A 21,085-nucleotide genomic window follows, 5' to 3' on the forward strand; every position below is an offset into this window, starting at 1 on the left:
GTGTTGGTGGGACCTAGAAAGCACCTTATTAAAGTAAATAAGTTCATTAAAGAAATTAGCATGCTGAATATGTTTTCCAGTGAATATAGATACGATGGCATATGCCTGGGATTTATGAGTTACTAACTGAGAAGTTTTTGTGGGCTGAGAATTGAACAGTTTCATGCTTTCTATTAACCGTGTTGCATTAGCCGGACAAATACTATAAAAACATCATTACATTGTGTTTGCAAATAGTAGAAGAGGCTTTGTATTTTGAGAAAATGGTCATATTTTAACTAACTTCTGCAGGGGGGAGAAAACCCCAGAGAAACTGACAAAAGAAAAAACAACAAAACAACTGAGATAGGTTATCCTGTAACAACTTTGTTGGATAAGGACCATGATTGAATTTTTGTCTCTCAAGAAACTGGTATTATTGGCTCTTAATGGAGTCAAGTCTACTTGAACATTTGTGGCCTCAACAAAATTGCACGCTGAAAGAGCTGATTGCATCACTGAGTCAAATATCTCTTTGCAATAGATTGAAATAGTTGGGAACATAGAGAACATCATTGTCCTCCTCCTTTTCCCTAGTAGCCACTTCAGCACTGTATTTGATGTAGTTCTAAAATAAGATTTCTGAAATGTGGTGAAGCAAAGAGAGTTAGTGTTTATTGTGGTCAGGTGTTTCTGGGACATAGTTTGGTGGGAATAGATACAGTCAACACTTGATGCTTTCTTAGAGCCTGTAGGAGGAAAGAGAGATGGAGCAATATAAGTTTGTGACCAGTGTAATTCTGGCACAGAGGTATCGCAGGTTAAGCCTATCGACAGTTTTTGCAGGAGCTAACCCAGTGGCATTTGCTGACAAAATCTCTTTCTAATCAGAGGACCCTTCTTGGTGGCTTTGGGGAAGTCTTGGCATCCAGAGGAGTTTAACTGCGCTCATTGCAAAACCTCCATGGCTTACATTGGATTTGTGGAAGAGAAAGGAGCGCTGTATTGCGAGGTCTGCTATGAGAAATTCTTCGCCCCTGAGTGTTCAAAGTGCCAGAGGAAGATCCTTGGGGTAAGTGACCAGCAAGTGGCCTGTTTTTCAGTGGGAACAATAACCCCAGTGTTCATTTCTCTGTAATGAAATTCCCTTTTATCTGGCCAGCCTGCATTCCTCCAAACATATTCTGATGTTCCTTTTCAGCTCCCATCACATACAGAATATGTTTTTGGCTCTTCTAATGTTGAGCTTTTACAGTCTTTTTGAAAAAAGGTGCTGTAGTCTCCTTGGCTCTTCCAAGTTCAGCTCCTGTTTTCATGAAGCTGTTCTGTAGCTGTTGTGATTACTAGATTTTCATGAGCAAAATGCTTTCAGTTGGCAGCTTTTTGCAAAATTGGAGGGGGAAGGGGGCGGGGAGAAAAATAAATAATCCTCCTTAGCTAAGCTGAGCGCTGGGGAACACGCTCGTTGGCAGGATGTGAAGTACTGAAATATTCCCAGTGGTAATGTAGATAGAGAGACGCATTATCCGACTCAGCACTAATATTGCTAATTTGAGCCCGCCAGCTGATCGTCCGCTGCTTTACTGCAGACAGCAATGTGTCTGGACTCTTGTGTAACTGGGGTCACGCAGGGCTCTGGCAGCACAATTCACGAGTCATATTTGGCACTATAGCGTCTTCCAAAACAACACAGAGTAGTCATAATTTTCGATGTGACGTCTTCTGATTAACTGTTCACAGACTTGAGGAGATGTCAGAGATGTTGCTTTTCTTATTTCAGGGGGCTGTTGTGAGTGAGATCCTAATTAAAATGGAAAAAGTGAACAAATGGGTTGTTATATCTGCCCAGCTCTACGTTGAACCTCCCAAAAAATGAAACTTTGCTTGTGACAAATAAGGAGAATTGCCATAAATAAAGCACCTCATTAAGTTTAACATCAGCAGAAATGGCATGCACAACCTGTTTTCAAAGTAGCAGTAGGAAACAAAGTATTCTTGAAACAAATCAAGTGTGGAGCTGTGGTTGCTGCAATCTAGTCATCACATCAAAATAATGTGTTAATAACACTTTTTCTAATCCCCACAGGAAGTAATAAATGCTTTGAAACAAACTTGGCACGTTTCCTGCTTCGTGTGTGTGGCCTGTCATAACCCCATCCGCAATAATGTCTTCCACTTAGAAGACGGCGATCCCTACTGTGAGACGGGTAAGAAGCAACAGTTTCCTGAGGCTGTGCAGGGAAGCAGAGCTTAGAGGTTAGAAAAAATAATAATTCCTTTTCCTCAAGCTTCCCTTCAGAAGAAGCATCCCAGCAAATTCGGGTAACTTTGATATGTCAATTCAAAGCAGCAACGAATGCTGTAGACACTTTGAGTTCGCAGCCGGAGGAATTGGTGAGAATTTCCTTGTTGGCTTCAGCAGGAGAAGGCTTCTTGTCGCGGGTTTTACTTGGTGTTCCTGTTAAGCCTTCAGCTGTATGTATCAGCGATACAGCAAAGTGTGGATTTTAGGGTGACTTTCTGGTCAGCTTTAAAATTATCTGCAGTTTATGTAAATCTGCTTATTTGCTAAACAAGCAAATGCCAGTGGAGTAATTAATGTGTTTTACTCTGAATAGCCTTATTCACAGCCGGGAGGCAACTTCCAACAGTAAGCAGTCTGCCCGGGAAGTTTTTTGCAGGATCAGGGATAACATCTGTTGAACATAAGCTTGGGATAAAAAAAGACAGGCTGTCAGGGGAAAAATACAGTGATATGATTACAGCACTTGAAAGCCTGGCGAGCAATATTACGTGAAAGGTGTGGCTTAGAAGTTCAGAGGGATTCTCGTTTGGTTTTCAGCACTTCCAGCTAATTGTATCTTTTTGATTAATATGAACAGTTTTTATTTATGTTCGTTTCCTAGTTTGCTGAAAACTTTCCACGTACCCTTCTGGTCTAGGGAAGTGATAGATAGTATTTGTGGAACAATTCCCACAAAATGGAAAAGAAACAAAGTTGTATCAAACCAGTCTATTTTTACACTGCATGCTGTTTACTTCCATGTTAGAATCGTAAGTAGGACCTTTTCTGGGTTTTTCCTTCTACTGTACGGAGTACTGTAGTTTAACCAGAGGTGGAAGTGAATTGAGCAGGAAGAGATTTAGCATGAAATCCTAGTGACCTGTTTGGAGCTAGTATTTCCTTCTGGTTGATCCCACAGTTGTTCGCAGTGGGTGCCATTGAGAGTGCTGGGTACTGAAAGGATGAGGAAAGCAGGCAAAGTTGATCCAAAATTTCTCTGTCAGAGCAGCTTTAATGAGGTGTTGGCAGATACAAAAGGACACAGTAGGTTATTGCTAAGTCAGTGACACAAGTAGGGTAACATGTGGCTCCTATTGAATTCATGGAGCAGCAGAGGAAACGGATATACGAGCAGCATCCTCCAGTGTGACAGCACGGTGAAATTTCATCCTGAAGCAATCTGAAGCCCCTAATCTTGAAACCATCTGATGATTCAAAAATAGTACTGGAGGAATCAATAACTCCCCTTTGGGTGGAAAGCTCGTGGCCGGGTTGGTTCTGCTAGTATTGAATTCTTGTTCCTGCCACCAGATGACCCATATGTTGTGCGGTGCATTGATTTGCGCTACTGTTACGACTCCGGTGCACAAATGCTCACTTTTCTATCCTGTGAGCAGAAAACACTGGGATAAAACATCAGGAGTATTACACTTTTCACAAAGTTTATTTCTGAGCTAGAAAGCTGCTAGCACAAATTAATGTAGACACGTTCTGTAAGGTGTTATTGGCAGTGATACGTTGTAATGGCTCTGGCTCTCTAACTAGATGTTAATTTGAGATATTCATTCTCCAAAGACTTTCAGTCCAGCTGGAGTTAAGAGCCTATGACTAATTTTAAAGAAATAAGGAGTAAATGTCCTTGCCAACTTTCCTTCTTCTGAATGCAAAGAAGGGTTGTAATTTTAAATCTGTATTTGAAATTATAACAGCATCAGCTATTAGTATTAAGGGGGCTTGATCTGCAAAACGTTCTGGTTTTGGATGTCGATGCTGAAATTAAATTAGAAGTGCAGATGTCTACAACTTTGATTTTGTTTTAAGTGCAGAGTTAGTAACCTAGTTTTGAAAATGCCGTGTGCAGGAAGCATTGATATGTGACTGTATGGGAAGTCTGCCTTGGAAGACTTCTGTGGTATCGCAATTCAAGCATGCAAAAGCAAAAGAAAGCTAATGCCCTTCATTCTGCCTTATCTATTGCCCTTTCTTCAGAAGAAAAGCCAATAAACTTATCAACACAAACCACAGGCCAGCTTACAAAAGGCTTTAACTACTGGCACCAGGAAGATATCAGTAAAAGATTCTGTATGAACACGAATACAAAGAGCTGAAGCAGTGTGGTCATGGGACCATGTTCTTCAGGGGCTTTGGACCAAGGTGTTCTACCATTTGACGTTTTTGTTGTCTTTCTTCTGCTTAAACACTTGCAAATTCATGCCAGTAGTGTGGATTAATGAAGGCCAATGGTGAAGCTGTTTCTTGCCACTGGCAGCCATCAAGGCCTTTACTTCTCCAAAGCACTTACGTTCCCCGTCCTGCTGAGATGCCTCCTAAGATGATGCTTTTTAAGGTCATCATACAAAACGCTATCTTACTAAACCAAAACAGGACCGACTCTTCCCTTGTGCTTGACACATTGATAAGCCTCTGTTGGCTCTCTGCAGCAAGCATTAGAGCTTCAGCAGATCTGTATAATCTTGTAGAGACGCAAAATCTCCTTGTACCCTACTTGCCACTCCTTATAAGGCTCCTTGAAAACAATCCCTGACATGTAATTTCTCTGTCAGAGCCCCAGAGCATTACTATTAAGGATGGAGTCCAAAGCTTCATTGTGGTTGTCACTCTGTACTTCATCTTATGAAGATGTAATGTTGCATGACGTTATGTATTTGGCATGGCAGGGTGCTGATCACAAATTCTCTCATGTTGTAGCACTAATGCTGTTGTCTTCTGTGCAGGAAAAAAACATTTCCTTCTCAGAATGGGGGTATTTGAGAGTTGAAATAAGTGGAAAAGACCAGACAACTTGGGGTGAAATTTAGGTCTGCACAGGTGGGCAGCGGAGGGCTGTGATGACTTGCAGCCTCTGAGATGGCTCTGTGCACAGAGAAGCAAGTGTTACGCACTGAGACTGTGGGGATGGGAGTGGGTGTCAGTGCCTCCCACCCAGCTTTTATATGTGTATTTTATCCTGCTAGTTTGCCCTGCTCTCTCTCTTTCACACTCTGGAGTCGGGGAATACGAACAGTTTGATGCCCTTTGTTTTGGTCCCTTCTCGCTGAGGCGGCTGGAGGAGCTTTTCTCTGCTGACACCAGGGGAGCCTCCAGAGGCACCAAGTCAATCCAGTGCCTAAAAAATGAATGGTGTGAATACCCTCCAGTGATTCCAGTCACTAATAACCATCTTGACACCCTACTGATGCTTGTTGTTAAATGCAATAAACATTGCCTAAAGCCTCTGGTTTGGTTTTGGTTTGGGTTTTGGGGCTTTTTTTTTAAAAGCCATGTAATAAATCTCGGTGACTAGGAAACTGTTCTGACTTGATCCCAATTGCTAGACTCTGCTTAGCACAGAAGCCTAATGATTGTGTGATTTTGTGCGGTGCAGTCTGGGGCAGAGGTAGGCAGGAGTTTGCCCACTGAGGAGGTCTGTTGTGTGAAATGCCTGGGTGTGCTTTCCAAGCAGAGCTAAAGAGAACGTAAAAAGCATGTGGAGCCCACACGGGTGCTCTGCAGGGAGTGCTTTCTCCCCCACCCTCGAGCTCACTATTGATCTTAAGGAAACGAAACATCAGGAAGATGGAGGCATTGCTCACTTGAAAGGATAAAGAAGGGGATGAGAGCTGAATTAGTGAGGAAAGGAGGGAATCCTCCAATCTTTCAATCTAGGAGCTTTTTGTTCAGTATCCAGTATTATAAAACTGGACAAGTGCAAACCCACTGCCATTGAAAGAAAAGCACAACGATTTTGAAGGGTCAGTCTCGCTTTTCTGCATATGCTTCATCTTCAAAATCTGTTTGTGTCTGCTTGCAGATTACTATGCTCTCTTCGGGACTATGTGCCATGGCTGTGAATTCCCTATCGAAGCTGGAGACAGGTTTCTTGAAGCTCTGGGCCACACTTGGCACGACACTTGCTTTGTATGCTCGGTAAGTAAAGCTGGCCGGCGTTTTAAACAAACCCATGTCAGCCATGCTCGTGCCAGCCTGACCGATACGGCAGTTAACAGCTACAGCCTTTTTCAGTCCTTCGAGCCCAAACAAAAAGCACTTTCCCAGTTACTCAGAAGGTGTGTTGCTATTGTGAGCCTCTGGCACCGGTCCAGAGGAGTTGCCTGGATCGCAGCCATGTGTCCTCCTAGTATTTAACCCTTGATGTTTACTTCCTCGGAGCAAGATTTGAAGGCCATGAAGGAACAGGCTGCGTTTCTAAAGTATCAACAGTGTGTTTGACACTGTAGCCAAAGTATCACCTGCTATGAAGACAGGCGCAGAGAGTTGGAGCTGTTCAGCCTGGAGAAGAGAAGGCTCCGGGGTGATCTTATTGCAGCTTTCCAGTACTTAAAGGGAGCCTACAGGAAAGCTGGGGAGGGACTTTTTACAAGGGCGTGTAGTGATAGGACATGGGGAAATGGATTTAAACTGAAAGAGGGCAGAATTAGATTAGATATAAGGAAAAAATTCTTCACTCTGAGGGTGATGAGGCACTGGAACAAGTTGCTCAGAGAAGTTGTATATGCCCCATTCCTGGAAATGTTAAGACCAGGTTGGATGAGGCTTTGGGCAACCTGGTGTAGTGGAGGGTGTCCCTGCCCATGGGGAGGGATTGGAACTAGATCATCTTTGAGGTCTCTTCCAACCCGAATCATTCTATGATTCTATGATAATGTTTTATGACCAAAAAGACAAAGCTTCAATCCTCATGATGGGGTATTTTTTTTCAAATGCTGAACCTGACTCTAGTCCCAGTTAAGGACCCATTGACTTAAAGAAAGGAAGGTTATGCTTACATCAACCATTATATTACATCTAAAAGAGTATCCCTGAGTAAAAGATAATAACTCTTTTTTTTTTTTTGACTGTATTTGTGCATAGTGCAATGCCATGATTTGGCATTCTGAATAAAGTATGGTGTAATTCATCCCTCTGAATTGGGTGATGTTTTCTTTTTTATCCTATTTCAGATATGTAGTGACAGTTTGGAGGGTCAAACTTTCTTCTCCAAGAAGGACAAGCCACTGTGCAAGAAACACGCTCACTCCATCAACATCTGATGCTTGGAGCTCATCTAGTGTAACAAATGTACTGAGCAGAAAGAAAGGTTAAAATGTCCCTGTTCAATAATTGGTTAAAATTATTTATATATGGGTGTTTTTTTTTAAAAAGGAAGAGGAATGTGGAAACTTGCGGAGTGTTTCCAAACTAATTTTTAGAGTGTTTATCAGTTAGGGTTTTGCTTCATAAAAATGTAGGAATCAAGAATTACGTCCAAGCCAAACGATTAGAGTGCCTTTACCTCTATACTTGGCATGTTATTGCATTGGTTTCATGATTTTATGACCACATTTTTATCTGTTTCAGTATGAGGAGTGAAATATCTATAAAAATAAACACCTGATGTTAGAAGTCTTAGTTTTGCTGCTATTCAACAAATAAAAGGAGATTGGCTTCAGCAATCCAGATCACTTTATTGCGCTGATGGTTTTTAAAGTGTGTCTAGAAGTATTGTAGCTAAACTCCATTAAAAGGAACTCAAAGCAAAGATAAGATTACACGGAATATATACTTCAACAACTGCTATTTTCACCTGATACTCATACACATGGAGCCTCCTGCACAATTACACATACCTCTGCCTTTGGCAGTTAAATCTCTGATGGATCTGCAAAGGACAGAGATTTTTACAAAGCAGTTAAATGGAGTGGTGGCTATGCTGATGAAAAAGAGTAGTTTCGAAGATGCCGCTTAAAAGAAAACATAAATGAGATACTGTTCTTCAACTCATGTACTACCAGAACACTAGCCAAAAAACCCTGTGTTTGACAGGATGGAAATGTCAGATCAGATCTTAAAAATAAGGGAATGGGGAGTTATACTCGTGTATTCACAGTTCAGGTTTTAGATAGTTTTAAGTGCCTTGGAAAGGGGAGATTGCATTGAATCTGCAGGTAACTGTTTTATATCCAGAATGTGAGACTCTGGTGTTGAACGAGGGAAACTGCTGAAGTGCAACTGAGGACATTGTTTCTCTCTCAGTACATTCTTTACCGTGTAGCTCATGAATATGTATATTGGTGGCGTGCCAGGTAGTGTACTGAAAACTTATTTTCTTGCTCGGCTGTTAACGATTTTTATTAGTTTAGGTTTTATTTCTCTCTTTTCTTCCAGATGTAAGGAATATATTGTTGAATAATATAATGTCGAGTTAGGCAGCTCAGTATCTCGCAGTTCTTGCGAGGGAGGAGAGAGACTATGCTGTCCCTATGCATTTACTGCGAGCCAGGAGACGTAGCCGATTCTGCGGCTTGATGGGAATTTCGCCTCCAAACAGAGAGTCAGTGTAAGACCTGTGCACCAGCTAAGTCCCACTTCACTTCCAATTAGGGTTTCAGTGGTACGGAGCAATTGTGGGCAGATAGGGAAAAGGTGGTGACCCTCTGCATGAGGTGCATTTCGCACCACAGAGTTGCACCACAGAGAAGAGGGCCCTCTCGGGGCCAGACCGCATTCCTGAAGGGAAGTTGAATTTACATGCTGTTTGATTCAAATGGGATGTCAGAGCTCAATTGTTAGTCCTTAGTGCTCTTTCGAGTAGACATTAAAAATAACTGTTTACTGGTTTTGTTGTTGTGTGGGGTTTGGATTTTTTTTTTTTTTTTTTTTTTTTTTTACTGATATAAAGGACAGGTTTATCCATAAAACCATGGGGAAAATCACAAAAAAAAAAAATGCTGTGGTCGAGTAAAGCAATTGTGACAGGGAACGTCAATAAAAAAGAGGGAAAGCAAGCCAAAATTGCTGTACTGAAATACAAAAAGATATTTGGCTTTCTTATTAATTCAGCAAGACAGGTTCAGATTGTGGGCTGTTTCACTTTATTTCCTGAAGTTGTTTTTCTTCCTTACTGCCACGTTTCTTTTTTAACTTTTGGTGGTACGGAACAAATGGCATAAAGCTTTTAAAAATGTTTACAGTCTTTTAAGAGTACCCTTTTGTGAGTTTGGCTGAAAATCAGAAGGGTAGAATCAGACTAGACAAGATATGGTAATATGGGAGCCAGGTTGCTTTTGAAATTAGGTGGGATATATAGAGATACGAGACCTAGAGACTAGGTTTCCGTGGAGCTGTATTGCACATGCGTGAGGAAAGAAGATGGGAATGCACAGGATAAGGCGCTCAGTAATTTCTGCAATTCAAACCTCACTATTTTAAAGTAGGATAGAAACTTTTCAGTTTCTCACTGTCCTCAAAATCAAATTGAATTGTTTCATTTCATAATTTTAATTGGAATTATATTTCTTAGTCCATATGCTCTAGGGTTTGAAATTTTACAGTTGTTAATGAATTTGAGGAAAAAAGGCCTGGAAGGCTCCAATAATACTGCTTCATTTAACTGCTTTGCCTTTTAATTTCTAGTTTTATCTATTTGTTTAAAAGTTAAAAGGAAGCATAGAGTCACTGATACATAATGAATATTTAATGGCTCTACCAAATTATATAAATCAACTAAAAGGAACATAATTTTTATCATTATTTTATTAAGTGAGATTTTAGTAGAGCACTTTATAATAATGCCATATATCTCACTGAATATTTATTACCTTTTTTTTTGTTTAGGACTATTTCATACTGGTATCTTTGTATTTTGTTTTATTTGTAAGCCTGCATATTTACTTCTGGAATCTTTTGAGGTGTGTATGTGTATGTATTTATATATACTTCTCTATACATGCACACACATGCATGTATATTGAGAGATATGTATATATGCACATATACAGCCATATATTTGACTGCAGACTTGACATAGCAAAAATCAGCACCGTTCCATCATGGTTTGGGGATTCCATGAGATTCCGAACTATTTTTCATACAACACATGTATAGCATTCACATTTTGAGGGAATGATAGAAAGTCAGGAGAGACGTGTTAGTAACCTAACTACTGTAGATTTTTGCATGCATTTTCAATCAGTGATTATTTTTCTTCCAAAACTGTGCCTGTAAGAGAATAGAGTTTAACTCTGTTTGAAGGTGGAAGGTCTTTGTAAGTGAATAATTGAATCATAATGACAGTTTCAGTATATTGTAACTAAATAATTCAGAATTATGTGTAAATATAAATGCTTAATATAACAATGCAATAAACTTAATAGCAAAAGTTGACTTGTGGTTCGTGTGTTGGTCTTTTCAGTTGTGTACCTCCTTCTTCATGGGGCTACTCGTGTTGTCTAGCCATACGAGTGGCTTTGCAAACAGGAGTAAGAAAGGGAACTAAATCAATTTACTGATTACTTGTTGGAATTTTTTTTTTCATTTTTTTATGCTAAACATCCAGCTGTTAAGTCATGGTGATTTCTTTGCTTGTTTTTATAGTCTTGGGTATCAAATTTTGCAAATTTCACATTTGCAAATTTAATTGTAATTAAAATACAAACCAAACAAATAAACCCAACACAAAACCCAAGCTCTCTATCTCTCCCCAGTTGTTTTGTGGTTGTTGGATGTTTTCTTTTTCTAAATCATAGTCAGTAAAAGAAAGTCATGATTGTGCACATAAATAGATATCATTTGAGTTGCTCGTTGTTCGGTGTCTTGGAGGTTTGCTTTAGAGAAAATGACCTGGAGTTCCTGGTGGACACCAAGTTGACCATGAGCCAGTGATGTCCCCTTTGCAACAAGGAAGACCATCAGCCTCCTGGGCTCCATTAGACAAAGCATTGCCAGTAGATTGAGGGAGATGATCCTTTTCTTCTCTGCTTAGCCTTGATGAGACACATCTGGAGTGCTGGACCCGGTGCTGATCTCACCAGTACGAGAGACATAGACGTACTGGAGTGAAGAGCCAGGAAGATGATAAAGGGCTTTTTGGAGCATTTGTCATACAAGGAAAGACTGAGAGAGCTGGTACTGTTCAGCCTTGAGAAGAGAGGGCTCAGGAGGGATCTCATCCATGTGTACAAATACCTTGAGGGAGGAGTAAAGAAGATGAAGCCAGACTCGGCTCAGCGATATATAGTGGCAGGACAACTGTGAGGATGGTCAAGAGATGGCCAGCACAGAGAGATTGTGGAGTCTCTGTTCTTGAAGATACTCAAAACACGACTGGACACGGCCCTTGGACTAGTGTCCAAGGGTCCCTTCATCTCCCAAGATCTCTTCCAACCTCAGCGAGTTTCTGATTCTCCACCTTTTCTCAAAATGGAGTAAAAGATGGAAATATGCTATCGAACACTGTAAAATATGTCACAATGTAAAACTCAATATTGGCCAATTACTATTTATTTGCTCTCTTTACTTCATTCTACTGCCCAACTAGAATAATTTGCAATTCTTGTTTAAAGTGTCTGATATTTTTCCTAAGATGAGACTGTTTGAGGAAATACTGCCTGCTCTGGAAAGCATTATCTGATACTGTACTTAGCCTTGGCACACAGCAGTCTCTGCTTTCACCACGAGATACTTAACCATCTACTATAACATGGCCAATTACTTCATGATAATGCTGGCCTGGTAAGACTCTCCTTAGCTGAGTATCTCTTAACTAGGCAAATGCACTGTTGTTTTCTACCTTTGTTTACACAAGCAAAGCAAAACACTGCACACAGCTATATAAAATTTAGAGGTAAATTTACAGAAAACTTGCCTCCCCTTCAATGTTTAGGCTATGAAGGAGACAAACGAAAGTCTATTTGCAAACAGTATATTAAACTCCAGAAGCCAAACTTTTAAAGGCATCAAGTCTGCATTTGACATTTTAATGGCAAAAGTTTGGTTTCTATCAATCACAACGTCATCTAACATTAAAATGCACCGACAAAAAAAAGAGATCTGTCATTCATTCATTAAGAGACTGTAATCCAGTGTAAGATTTATAGGCTTAAAACTCAACGGTGTGTTTTCACAATAAATCCACTTTCACTGCTCAGCACAGAACAAATCTCTCTGTCACTCAAAATGTTTGCTGGTCAAAATGCCCTATATGAGCTCTTCAAAGGATTTCTCACAAAATTGCATATAAATCCTTTTACCAGTAAAGGCTTAATTTAGGTTCGAGTTTTTACTTTCTCAGGACATTGGTTAATATCTTGTGCTCAGACAAGATCTTGGTTATATCAGAAACACGTAGGCCCTAATTTATTATTAGCAGTCTGGTGTTAATTAGGGGGAATTACCAGAAATAGTTTGCTTGATGGAAATTTATTATGGGATCACACTTTACTGATGGCAAAATAGGAGTCACTGAAAGAGTGCAGCTCCTTCTCATAACCAACTAATTAATAAGGTGTCAAAATTCCTCTGAGAAGGGTTTGGTCCTAACTATGGGAACCTCACAGAGCAAATGGTTCCTATGCAGTATTTAAAATTTAAAAGAGGAAAGGAGGAGAAAAAGCTGCCCAGTAGAACGCTCAAAAATGGTATGGCTTTTTCTTGAATTTATGGAAGAAAAGATTTAGCTGTGTTTCTAAGCTCATTAAAGAATTGCTTTTCCCAAGCAGGAGAACAACAGCTAGTTTATAATCTTGTTTGGTATGCTTGAACTGGGATTTCAGTTTTAATTGTGTGTACTGCACACTACAGCTTGTAATTTTATGAATCGGGCTTATAATGAGCTTTTATATTGCTCTTTATTGCCGCGCCTAAAGGTCTTTTTTGTTATCATTTACTGTGAAAGTTGAGTTTGGCGTAGATAGGAAACGTGTTGATAACTGAAAAATAGGACAAAGTCACATCTCTGATAAAATCTAACATGTATATGGAAGTTTGGGGATAGAAAATCACTGTCTGTTTTTAGGGGTCTCATGAAAATTTTGCTTGTGTCAGAAAGGCATGCTATAATAAGATGGAGTGCAAGCAAAAATGTCTCCAATGAAATTTAGAATCACCTTACTAAAATTTACCCGTGGTTGATTTGGGAAAATATTTTCCGTAAGATTTTTTTCCAAAAAATTTAAGCTAGTAAGGTATGCAATTTGTAATAAAGTGCTTTTGTATTTGCACTGGAAATATCTTAAAATCTTTAAAAATATCCAACTTTTGGGGTATGTTTTAAAGGGTTTCTGAAACTAAGGATTGTGTCGTTGTGCTCTGAATAATACTCACACTTTCCATAGGATCACAGTTATTTCCTTTTCAGTAGTCATGCCTTCACTTTTTCTTGCTGCTGGGCAGTGCCATTGTTTGTTTTAAAGTATTTCAGTACAAGATCAGGTGTGTCCCTTATTTCTCTTTGTGATGCATCAATGAAATGTCAAATGTTCCTTTGGTAAATATAAACTTGAGCTAAATTTTGGCACACTTTGCCAAGCGTCAAATTTTCCCACCCAGAAGTTTCCGCTGGAAAAATAACTCAAGATACTAGACCAAAGCAGTAATTATATCCCACATAAACTCCTCCTTTCCCTTGAAATCCATCAAGCAAAAGGGAAACGATGAATATAAGTGTAGGGCAAAATTCCTTGATAACCTAAGCAGCTACAGCCTCACTGATTTCAACATATTCCCCTACAAATAAAAAATTACTGATATCAAACATACATCAATTTTATGCCTCTATTTGCCTAATGAGTGAGATCAGAATTAAATTAAGGATTTGGGCCCTTGTTTCTAGCAGGATTTCCATTAAGTGTCAGAAATCTACTTGAAGGAATGCTCTAGTCTGGTAGATGACAGAACAGTTGCGTATCGCTCTACCCAGAGACAGAAACATCACGGCAAGAAAAAACACTGCTTCCTAACAGTGTATTTCATTTCTCAAGTCTCAGATGTCCAGTGTCTCTAGACAAACCATAACAGGTTAGGGAAGAAAGTGAAAATCTGTACCTGATGCTAATTTGTCTGCTCTAACACCTTTCTGAGTCAATGGAATTCAATTGAATTATTATACACGACAAACTATAAACTTTGGTTTAAATTCACTTCAATTATTGAAATCATTGATCATGACACATAAGCAATCACTTACCCTCTCCTGCTGTGTACAAAGAATACATTTTATAGGGCAGACCTTTTAAAAAAAAATAGAGGGCCTGCTTGTCTTTGTATGTTCTCAGTCTGTGCCTGTTGTTGGAGACAAGGAAGGGGTATAAAATGGAGCATGTTAAAATCTACAGCATCTCGGGCCCAGTCTTGGATTCATCATACTTGGCTTTAAGCAACCTAAGTGCAGTTGATCTGCTGTGTGACTTCTTTTTCCTCCTTGTGGCACCCACTGACAACCAGTAGAGGATTCCTGGGAAATTCTGAGCAGTGGTATCTGGAAAAGTAAAAAGATCATGCTTTCTCTGGAATAATTCAGCGTATATAGAATCATAGAATCATAGAATCGTTAGGGCTGGAAGGGACCTTCAAAGGTCATCTAGTCCAACCCCCCTGCAAGGAACAGGGATATCTCCAACTAGATCAGGTTGCTCAGGGCCTCATCCAACCGGGCCTTGAACGTCTCCAGGGATGGAGCATCCACCACCTCTCTGGGCAACCTGTTCCAGTGTTCTACAACTCTCATGGTAAAAATTTTTTCCTAATATCCAACCTGAATCTACCTCCCTCTATTTTAAAACCATTACCCCTTGTCCTATCACAACTGGCCCTCCTGAACAGCCTCTCCCCATCTTTCTTGTAGGCCCCCTTGAGGTACTGGAAGACCGCTATAAGGTCACCCCGGAGCCTCCTCTTCTCCAGGCTGAACAGCCCCAACTCTTTCAGCCTGTCCTCATAGGAAAGGTGCTCCAGCCCTCTTATCATCTTCGTGGCCCTCCTCTGGACCCTCTCCAACTGGTCCATGTCCTTCTTATGTTGGGGACTCCAGAACTGGACGCAATACTCCAAGTGAGGTCTCACAAGGGCAGAGTAGAGGGGGAGAATCACCTCCCTTGACCTGCTGGCCACGCTCCTCTTGATGCAGCCCAGGACGCGGTTGGCCTTCTGGGCCGCAAGAGCACATTGCCGGCTCATATTGAGCTTCTCGTCCACCAGTACTCCCAAGTCCTTCTCCTCAGGGCTGCTCACAATCCATTCTCCGCCCAGTCTGTATTTGTGCCTGGGATTGCCATGACCCAGATGTAGGACCTTGCACTTGGCCTGGTTAAACTTCATGAGGTTGGTACGGGCCCACCTCTCCAGCCTGTCGAGGTCCCTCTGGATGGCATCCCTCCCTTCCAGCGTGTCGACGGCACCACACAGCTTGGTGTCATCGGCGAACTTGCTGAGGGTGCACTCCATGCCACTGTCCACGTCACCGACAAAGATGTTGAAGAGGGCCGGGCCCAACACGGACCCCTGAGGGACGCCACTCGTGACCGGTCTCCACATGGACATCGAGCCGTTGACCACTACTCTCTGAGTATGGCCATTGAGCCAATTCCTTATCCACCGAGTGGTCCATCCATCAAACCCATGCCTCTCTAGTTTAGAGAGAAGAATGTTGTGCGGGACAGTGTTAAAAGCTTTGCACAAGTCCAGGTAGATGACATCCGTTGGTCGACCCTTGTCCACCGATGTTGTCACCCCATCATAAAAGGCCACCAAGTTGGTCAGGCACGATCTGCCTTTGGTGAAGCCATGTTGGCTGTCACCCACCACCTCCTTGCTCTCCATGTGCCTTAGCATGGTTCCCAGGAGAATCTGCTCCATGACCTTGCCAGGCACAGAGGTGAGGCTGACCGGCCTGTAGTTGCCCGGGTCCTCCTTGTTCCCCTTTTTAAAAATGGGGGTTATGTTCCCTCTCTTCCAGTCATCGGGGACCTCGCCAGACCGCCACGACTTCTCAAATACAATGGCCAGTGGCTTGGCAACTTCATCCGCCAGTTCCTTCAGGACCCGCGGATGGATCTCATCAGGTCCCATGGACTTGTGCACCTTCAAGTTCCTCAGATGTTCCCGAACCTGCTCTTCAAGTACAGTGGGCGGTGGTTCATCCTCACAGTCCCTGCTAGTTCTTTCCACAGCTTGGGCAGTAAGACAAGAGGCTTTATCAGTGAAGACTGAGGCAAAAAATTCATTGAGTACCTCAGCCTTCTCTATGTCGCGGGTGACCAGAGCACCAGTATCCTTCCGGAGGGGGCCTACATTCTCCTTGGACTTCCTTTTGTCCCCTACATACCTATAGAAGCTTTTCTTATTGCTTTTTATATCCCTTGCCAAATTCAATTCCTTCAGGGCTTTAGCCTTCCTCACCTGATCCCTGGTCACTCGCACAACTTCTCTGTATTCCTCCCAGGCTATCTGTCTCCGCTTCCACCCTCTGTAGGCTAACCTCTTCATTTTCAGTTGGTCCAGGAGCTCCTTGCTCATCCACGCAGGCCTCCTGGTCTTTTTGCCCGACTTGTTCTTCATCGGGATGCACCTCTGCTGAGCTTGGAGGAGGTGCTCCTTGAATGTGGACCAACTTTCCTGGGCCCCTCGTCCCTCCAGGGCCGCCTCCCACGGCACTTTGCCCATCAAGTCCTTGAAGAGGCCGAAGTCCGCCTTCTTAAAGTCTAGGGTACAGAGTTTGCTGAATGGTTTCCTTGCTGCCCCATGGATCTTGAACTCCACCGTGTCGTGGTCACTGCAGCCAAGGCTGTCCTTAAGTTTCACCTCACCCACCAGTCCCTCCCTGTTGGTGAGCACAAGGTCGAGCATGGCACCCCTCCTTGTCGGCTCCTCTATCACCTGCAGGAGGAAGTTGTCATCCACGCATTCCAGGAACCTCCTGGACTGCCTGTGCCCTGCTGTATTGTCTCTCCAACAGATGTCAGGGTGGTTGAAGTCCCCCATGAGGACCAGGGCTTGTGACAGATCTAAACCAGTACTACAATAAGACTGCACTCTGTCTTTAAATCCTGTGTGTTTTTCCTTTTTTATTTATTTCCCAAATAAGTGGCTAATCAACTGTTTTTTTCCCACTTTTAATAGAACTCATCTCATACTGGGATAGAAGTTCCCTCTACAATATTTAGAGAGAGGTTATTTTTTGATACTTTCCTTTTTCATTCATTATAAGAGGATGTCTGTGTTGTCTTGGTGGAGATCACTTTCTGAGGACACTTTGGTGAAGTCTATGATGCTCTTCTACAAAAATCAGCAGTAACATATTCTCTTGGTTAGATTTTGTCCATTACAAAGTCTCCAGAGCTTTTGCATAAGCTTCCTAATACCATATTCATCTTTCTAGAAAGTGACATGATTGTAGCAGGAGAATTAGATATCTTGTATTTTTCTGCTCAATGACAATTAGTATTTGAGGATTGTGGTGTATTGTAGGAGCATTAGATGGCTAGTTAGACAATGTTACAGTACCACTGTGAAACGGAGAGTCGTAATTTGAAATGTGATGGGATAGATCTGTGTGCTGGTTTTGTCTGGGATGGAGTTAATTTTCTTTACAGTAGCTAGTATGGGGCTATGGTTTGGATTTGTGCTGAAAACAGTGTCCATAGCAGAGGGGTGTTTTGGTTACTGCTGAGCAGTGCTTACACAGAGTCAAGGCCCTTTCTGCTCCTCACCCCACCCCACCAGCGATGAGGCTGAGGGTGCACAAGAAGCTGAGAAGGGGACACAGCTGGGACAGCTGACCCAACTGACCAAAGAAATATCCCTGACCGTATGACCTCATGCTCAGTATGTAAAGCTGCAGGAAGAAGAAGGAAGGGGGGACGTTCAGAGCGATGGTGTTTGTCTTCCCAAGTGCCTGTTACGCGTGATGGATCCCTGCTTTCCTGGAGATAGCTGAACACCTGCCTGCCCATGGGAAGCAGAGAATGAATTCCTTCTTTTGCTCTGCTTGGGTGCACAACTTTTGCTTCACCTGTAAAACTGTCTTTATCTCAACCCCCGAGTTTTGTCACTTTTACTTTTCCGATTCTCTCCCCCCTCCCACTAGGGAGGAGTGAGCGAGCGGCTGTGTGGGGCTTGGTTGCCCACTGGGGTTAAACCATGATGATGTGGTAATCGTAGCTGTGTTTTTCAAAAAGAGACAAGCAGGTAGCATTACTGTTTACTTGAGGTGTCCTGTAGATGGTGTTATACTGTCTCTATAGTTTATGAATACATTGGTAATATATGTTAAATATTGGAATATTGTTTCATATCAAAGACTAAGCTATGGGCAGTTTCTTATGCTCAGGAATTAAAGGTAGTAATCACACCTAATTCCAGCACTTAAGCTATTAACATGGACATTTTTTTCTACAGGAAATTAGCCTGTCAATACGTATTTTAAAATATAGATATAGTCTGAAAAAGAATCAGCTTTGATATTTTTATAGCATTGTGGTCTGTAATGAGCTAATACACTGAAAAAGGATGTATCACTTCAAAATCTGTAAAGTGGTTTCAGTGAACTTCGTTTAAAAAAAAATCACCAAAAGTTTTTTGCAGTTACTTGGATCTTAATCATTTCATATTTTCTTTCAGACAGGAGGAGACTGAGCTGCTTCCAAATCCCAGAAGGGGATTTTTCTTCTTTTTCCCCAGAAGAGCAATCAGTGAACGTGGACCAGTGCTGACCACTAACCCAGTGTGCTTTGCCTTGCACTGACCACAAACTAAGTCTCCTTCAGAAAAGGCAAAATTTCTCCAGAGCTTCTGTGCCTTTGGGCGCGGGCGGGAGCTCAGTCTTCACTTCTTGTAGCTACAGCCCTGCGCACACAAAGGGTGCAAACAGTGAAAGGAAAACCAATGTACGGGAGCTGTGGATTATCACCTGCATCTGCGCTCCAGCTCCTTTCCTTGGATAGATCCTGATGCTGCAGAGATCTTGGCAGAAGCAGCCAGCCAGGCCAGTTTGTCCCAACAAATGGCCCTGCTCGCCGTCTCTCTGCTGTTCATCTCCCATCCTTCCACCCAGCAGTACCCTGGTGACACTGAGCCTTTGCTCTCCCACATCCAGAGAGCCAAAAATACATCTTTAGAGGTTTATGTATAGGTTAGATTTTTAAATTAATTTAAGTTCAGGGCTAATCACTGTTGAATGCAAGAGTGAGCCTACTCTATCAGTATGTGTATGAGTTAACATACACATAAATTATTAGTTTTTCAGGGCATGTTGAGAGAACAGTCTCATCTTTTCCTGACAGAAGTTTGTAGAATCAACCAGGATGGAAATTAGCACTCTAAATTAACTGCTTCAAATATTAACAGTGTTTGCTATTCCGTCCTTCATGTCTTCCAATCTTACACAGTAAGCTCTTGCCTTACTCCTGGAAGGGAGAAAAGGTGTGCTGGGCAACAATTTTTAGTTGTGCTTTCAGTTACCTTAGAGACAGAAGGGAAAAGCGAGCTGCAGCAGAGGCCAGGAGACAGGGTATGGTATCCTTTCCCAACACAAGAAGAACATGGAGCTACTGGAACGAGTCCAGAGGAGGGCCACGAAGATGATCCAAGGGCTGGAGCACCTCTGCTATGAAGACAGGCTGAGAGAGTTGGGGCTGTTCAGCCTGGAGAAGAGAAGGCTCCAGGGTGATCTTATAGCAGCTTTCCAGTACCTAAAGGGGGCCTACAGGAAAGCTGGAGAGGGACTTTTTCGTCCGTTGTTTCTTGTCAGAGATTCAGGAGAATGTAGCCTAAAACAGGAAGATGGTTTGGGAAGGGCAAGGTAAAACAGCAGGCAGGAGCTGAGAATGCTCCTAGGAGAGGTGTAGACCTTGCAGCCTCATGGGAGGGACCTTTTCTCCCCTCTCTGTTCTGCATTTATATTCATCACCAAATTGTGTGCATTTTTTTTCTGCTGGCTTCTTTCTTTGAGGTCAAATAGCTTTTTCATCCTCACAATGTACTTGGGAGCCCAAACAAATATATTTTTGTCATCAGCTGATCCTGGGCTACCCAGAGCCTGAAGTGAGTGTTGTTTAACGTTACCAGTGCTGGCTGCTGCTTCAGATTGCACCATCCTGTGTTGTCTGTAGGCAGCAGCCCTATCTCAAATTCCCCCAAAGCTTTGCTTCTCTGAACTTCTTCCAGCTCCTGGCGTGGCCACATCTCTAAAGTCCATGTGGAAATTTTGCAGAGCAGCTCTGTGAGAGGGGAATGCACCTCGAGCTGCTGCAGGCCTTGTGCAGTACCACAACACGCAGGGGATGAAATGGACTGGAAAATCTCATCTAATCATTAAAATTAAGGTTTTTTACCTATTGCTGTGTGCAAAGTTGGAGCTGCTGTTCTCCACATGCTGTTTAAAACGCTGTGTGACGGAGCACTGAGCGTCCAGGCTAACCACGTGCCCGGTGCGAGTGGCATCCAGCTGCGCTGGGAGCTGATGAATTTCTGGAAGTGATTTGCCATGGCTCATGGTTAAACAAATCCATTGCTCCTTCTGGTCCATGGATTATGTACCTCGTCCAAAACTATCCCAGTGCATAGATTTCATATCCTCCTCTATGTCAGCCAGAGATGAATAACTGTACGAGGATCCGCAGAGCTAATCCACAGTCTCATACTCTGCTTTGTCATTTTTGTTAGTGCCGCCTTGTTTGGAGTTCCTGTCCATCTGGAAGAGCTCCCTAGCCCTTCATCTCCCACCTGCTTCCAGCTCCAGCAGTATTTGCAGCCAGGTGGGCAGGGAGGGGGGAGCCAGAACAACAATGGTCTGTCTGCTGGGAGCCAGCTTGTGCCACGGCCAGTGGCAGGGCTGCTGGTTACCTGCTCCAACTGCTGTCTGAAATGGCTGTGGGCTGCTAGGTACCAGCTATGGTTTGATGGAGCGGATGGTGGATGGTTGATGAGGATGCCGGAAGGGTGAAACACCTCACCTCTCACAGCCCTGGGTGTCCCTCGCCTTGGCCAGGCTGGTGCCCTGGACCATGGATGGAGGAAGCCTCCAGGAGCTCTTACTTTCCTCTCCTTGCC

General features: G+C 42.5%; 1 protein-coding gene across 1 annotated transcript in view; it reads left to right on the top strand.

Annotated features, from left to right (window-relative positions):
• PDLIM5 (PDZ and LIM domain 5) overlaps positions 1-8,910 on the top strand; it is a 135,497-nt gene extending 126,587 nt beyond the window's left edge. The window contains exons 18-21 of the mRNA XM_086611322.1: positions 871-1,051; positions 2,066-2,186; positions 6,075-6,190; positions 7,225-8,910. Of these exons, the coding sequence (XP_086467448.1) occupies positions 871-1,051; positions 2,066-2,186; positions 6,075-6,190; positions 7,225-7,314 (508 nt within the window). The 3' untranslated portion in view covers positions 7,315-8,910. The remainder of the gene's footprint in view (positions 1-870; positions 1,052-2,065; positions 2,187-6,074; positions 6,191-7,224) is intronic.
• The last annotated feature ends 12,175 nt before the right edge of the window (positions 8,911-21,085 follow it).

The sequence above is a fragment of the Tauraco erythrolophus genome, chromosome 5 (genome assembly GCF_009769465.1).
Source record: "Tauraco erythrolophus isolate bTauEry1 chromosome 5, bTauEry1.pri, whole genome shotgun sequence".
In the NCBI taxonomy this organism is placed as follows: domain Eukaryota; kingdom Metazoa; phylum Chordata; class Aves; order Musophagiformes; family Musophagidae; genus Tauraco; species Tauraco erythrolophus.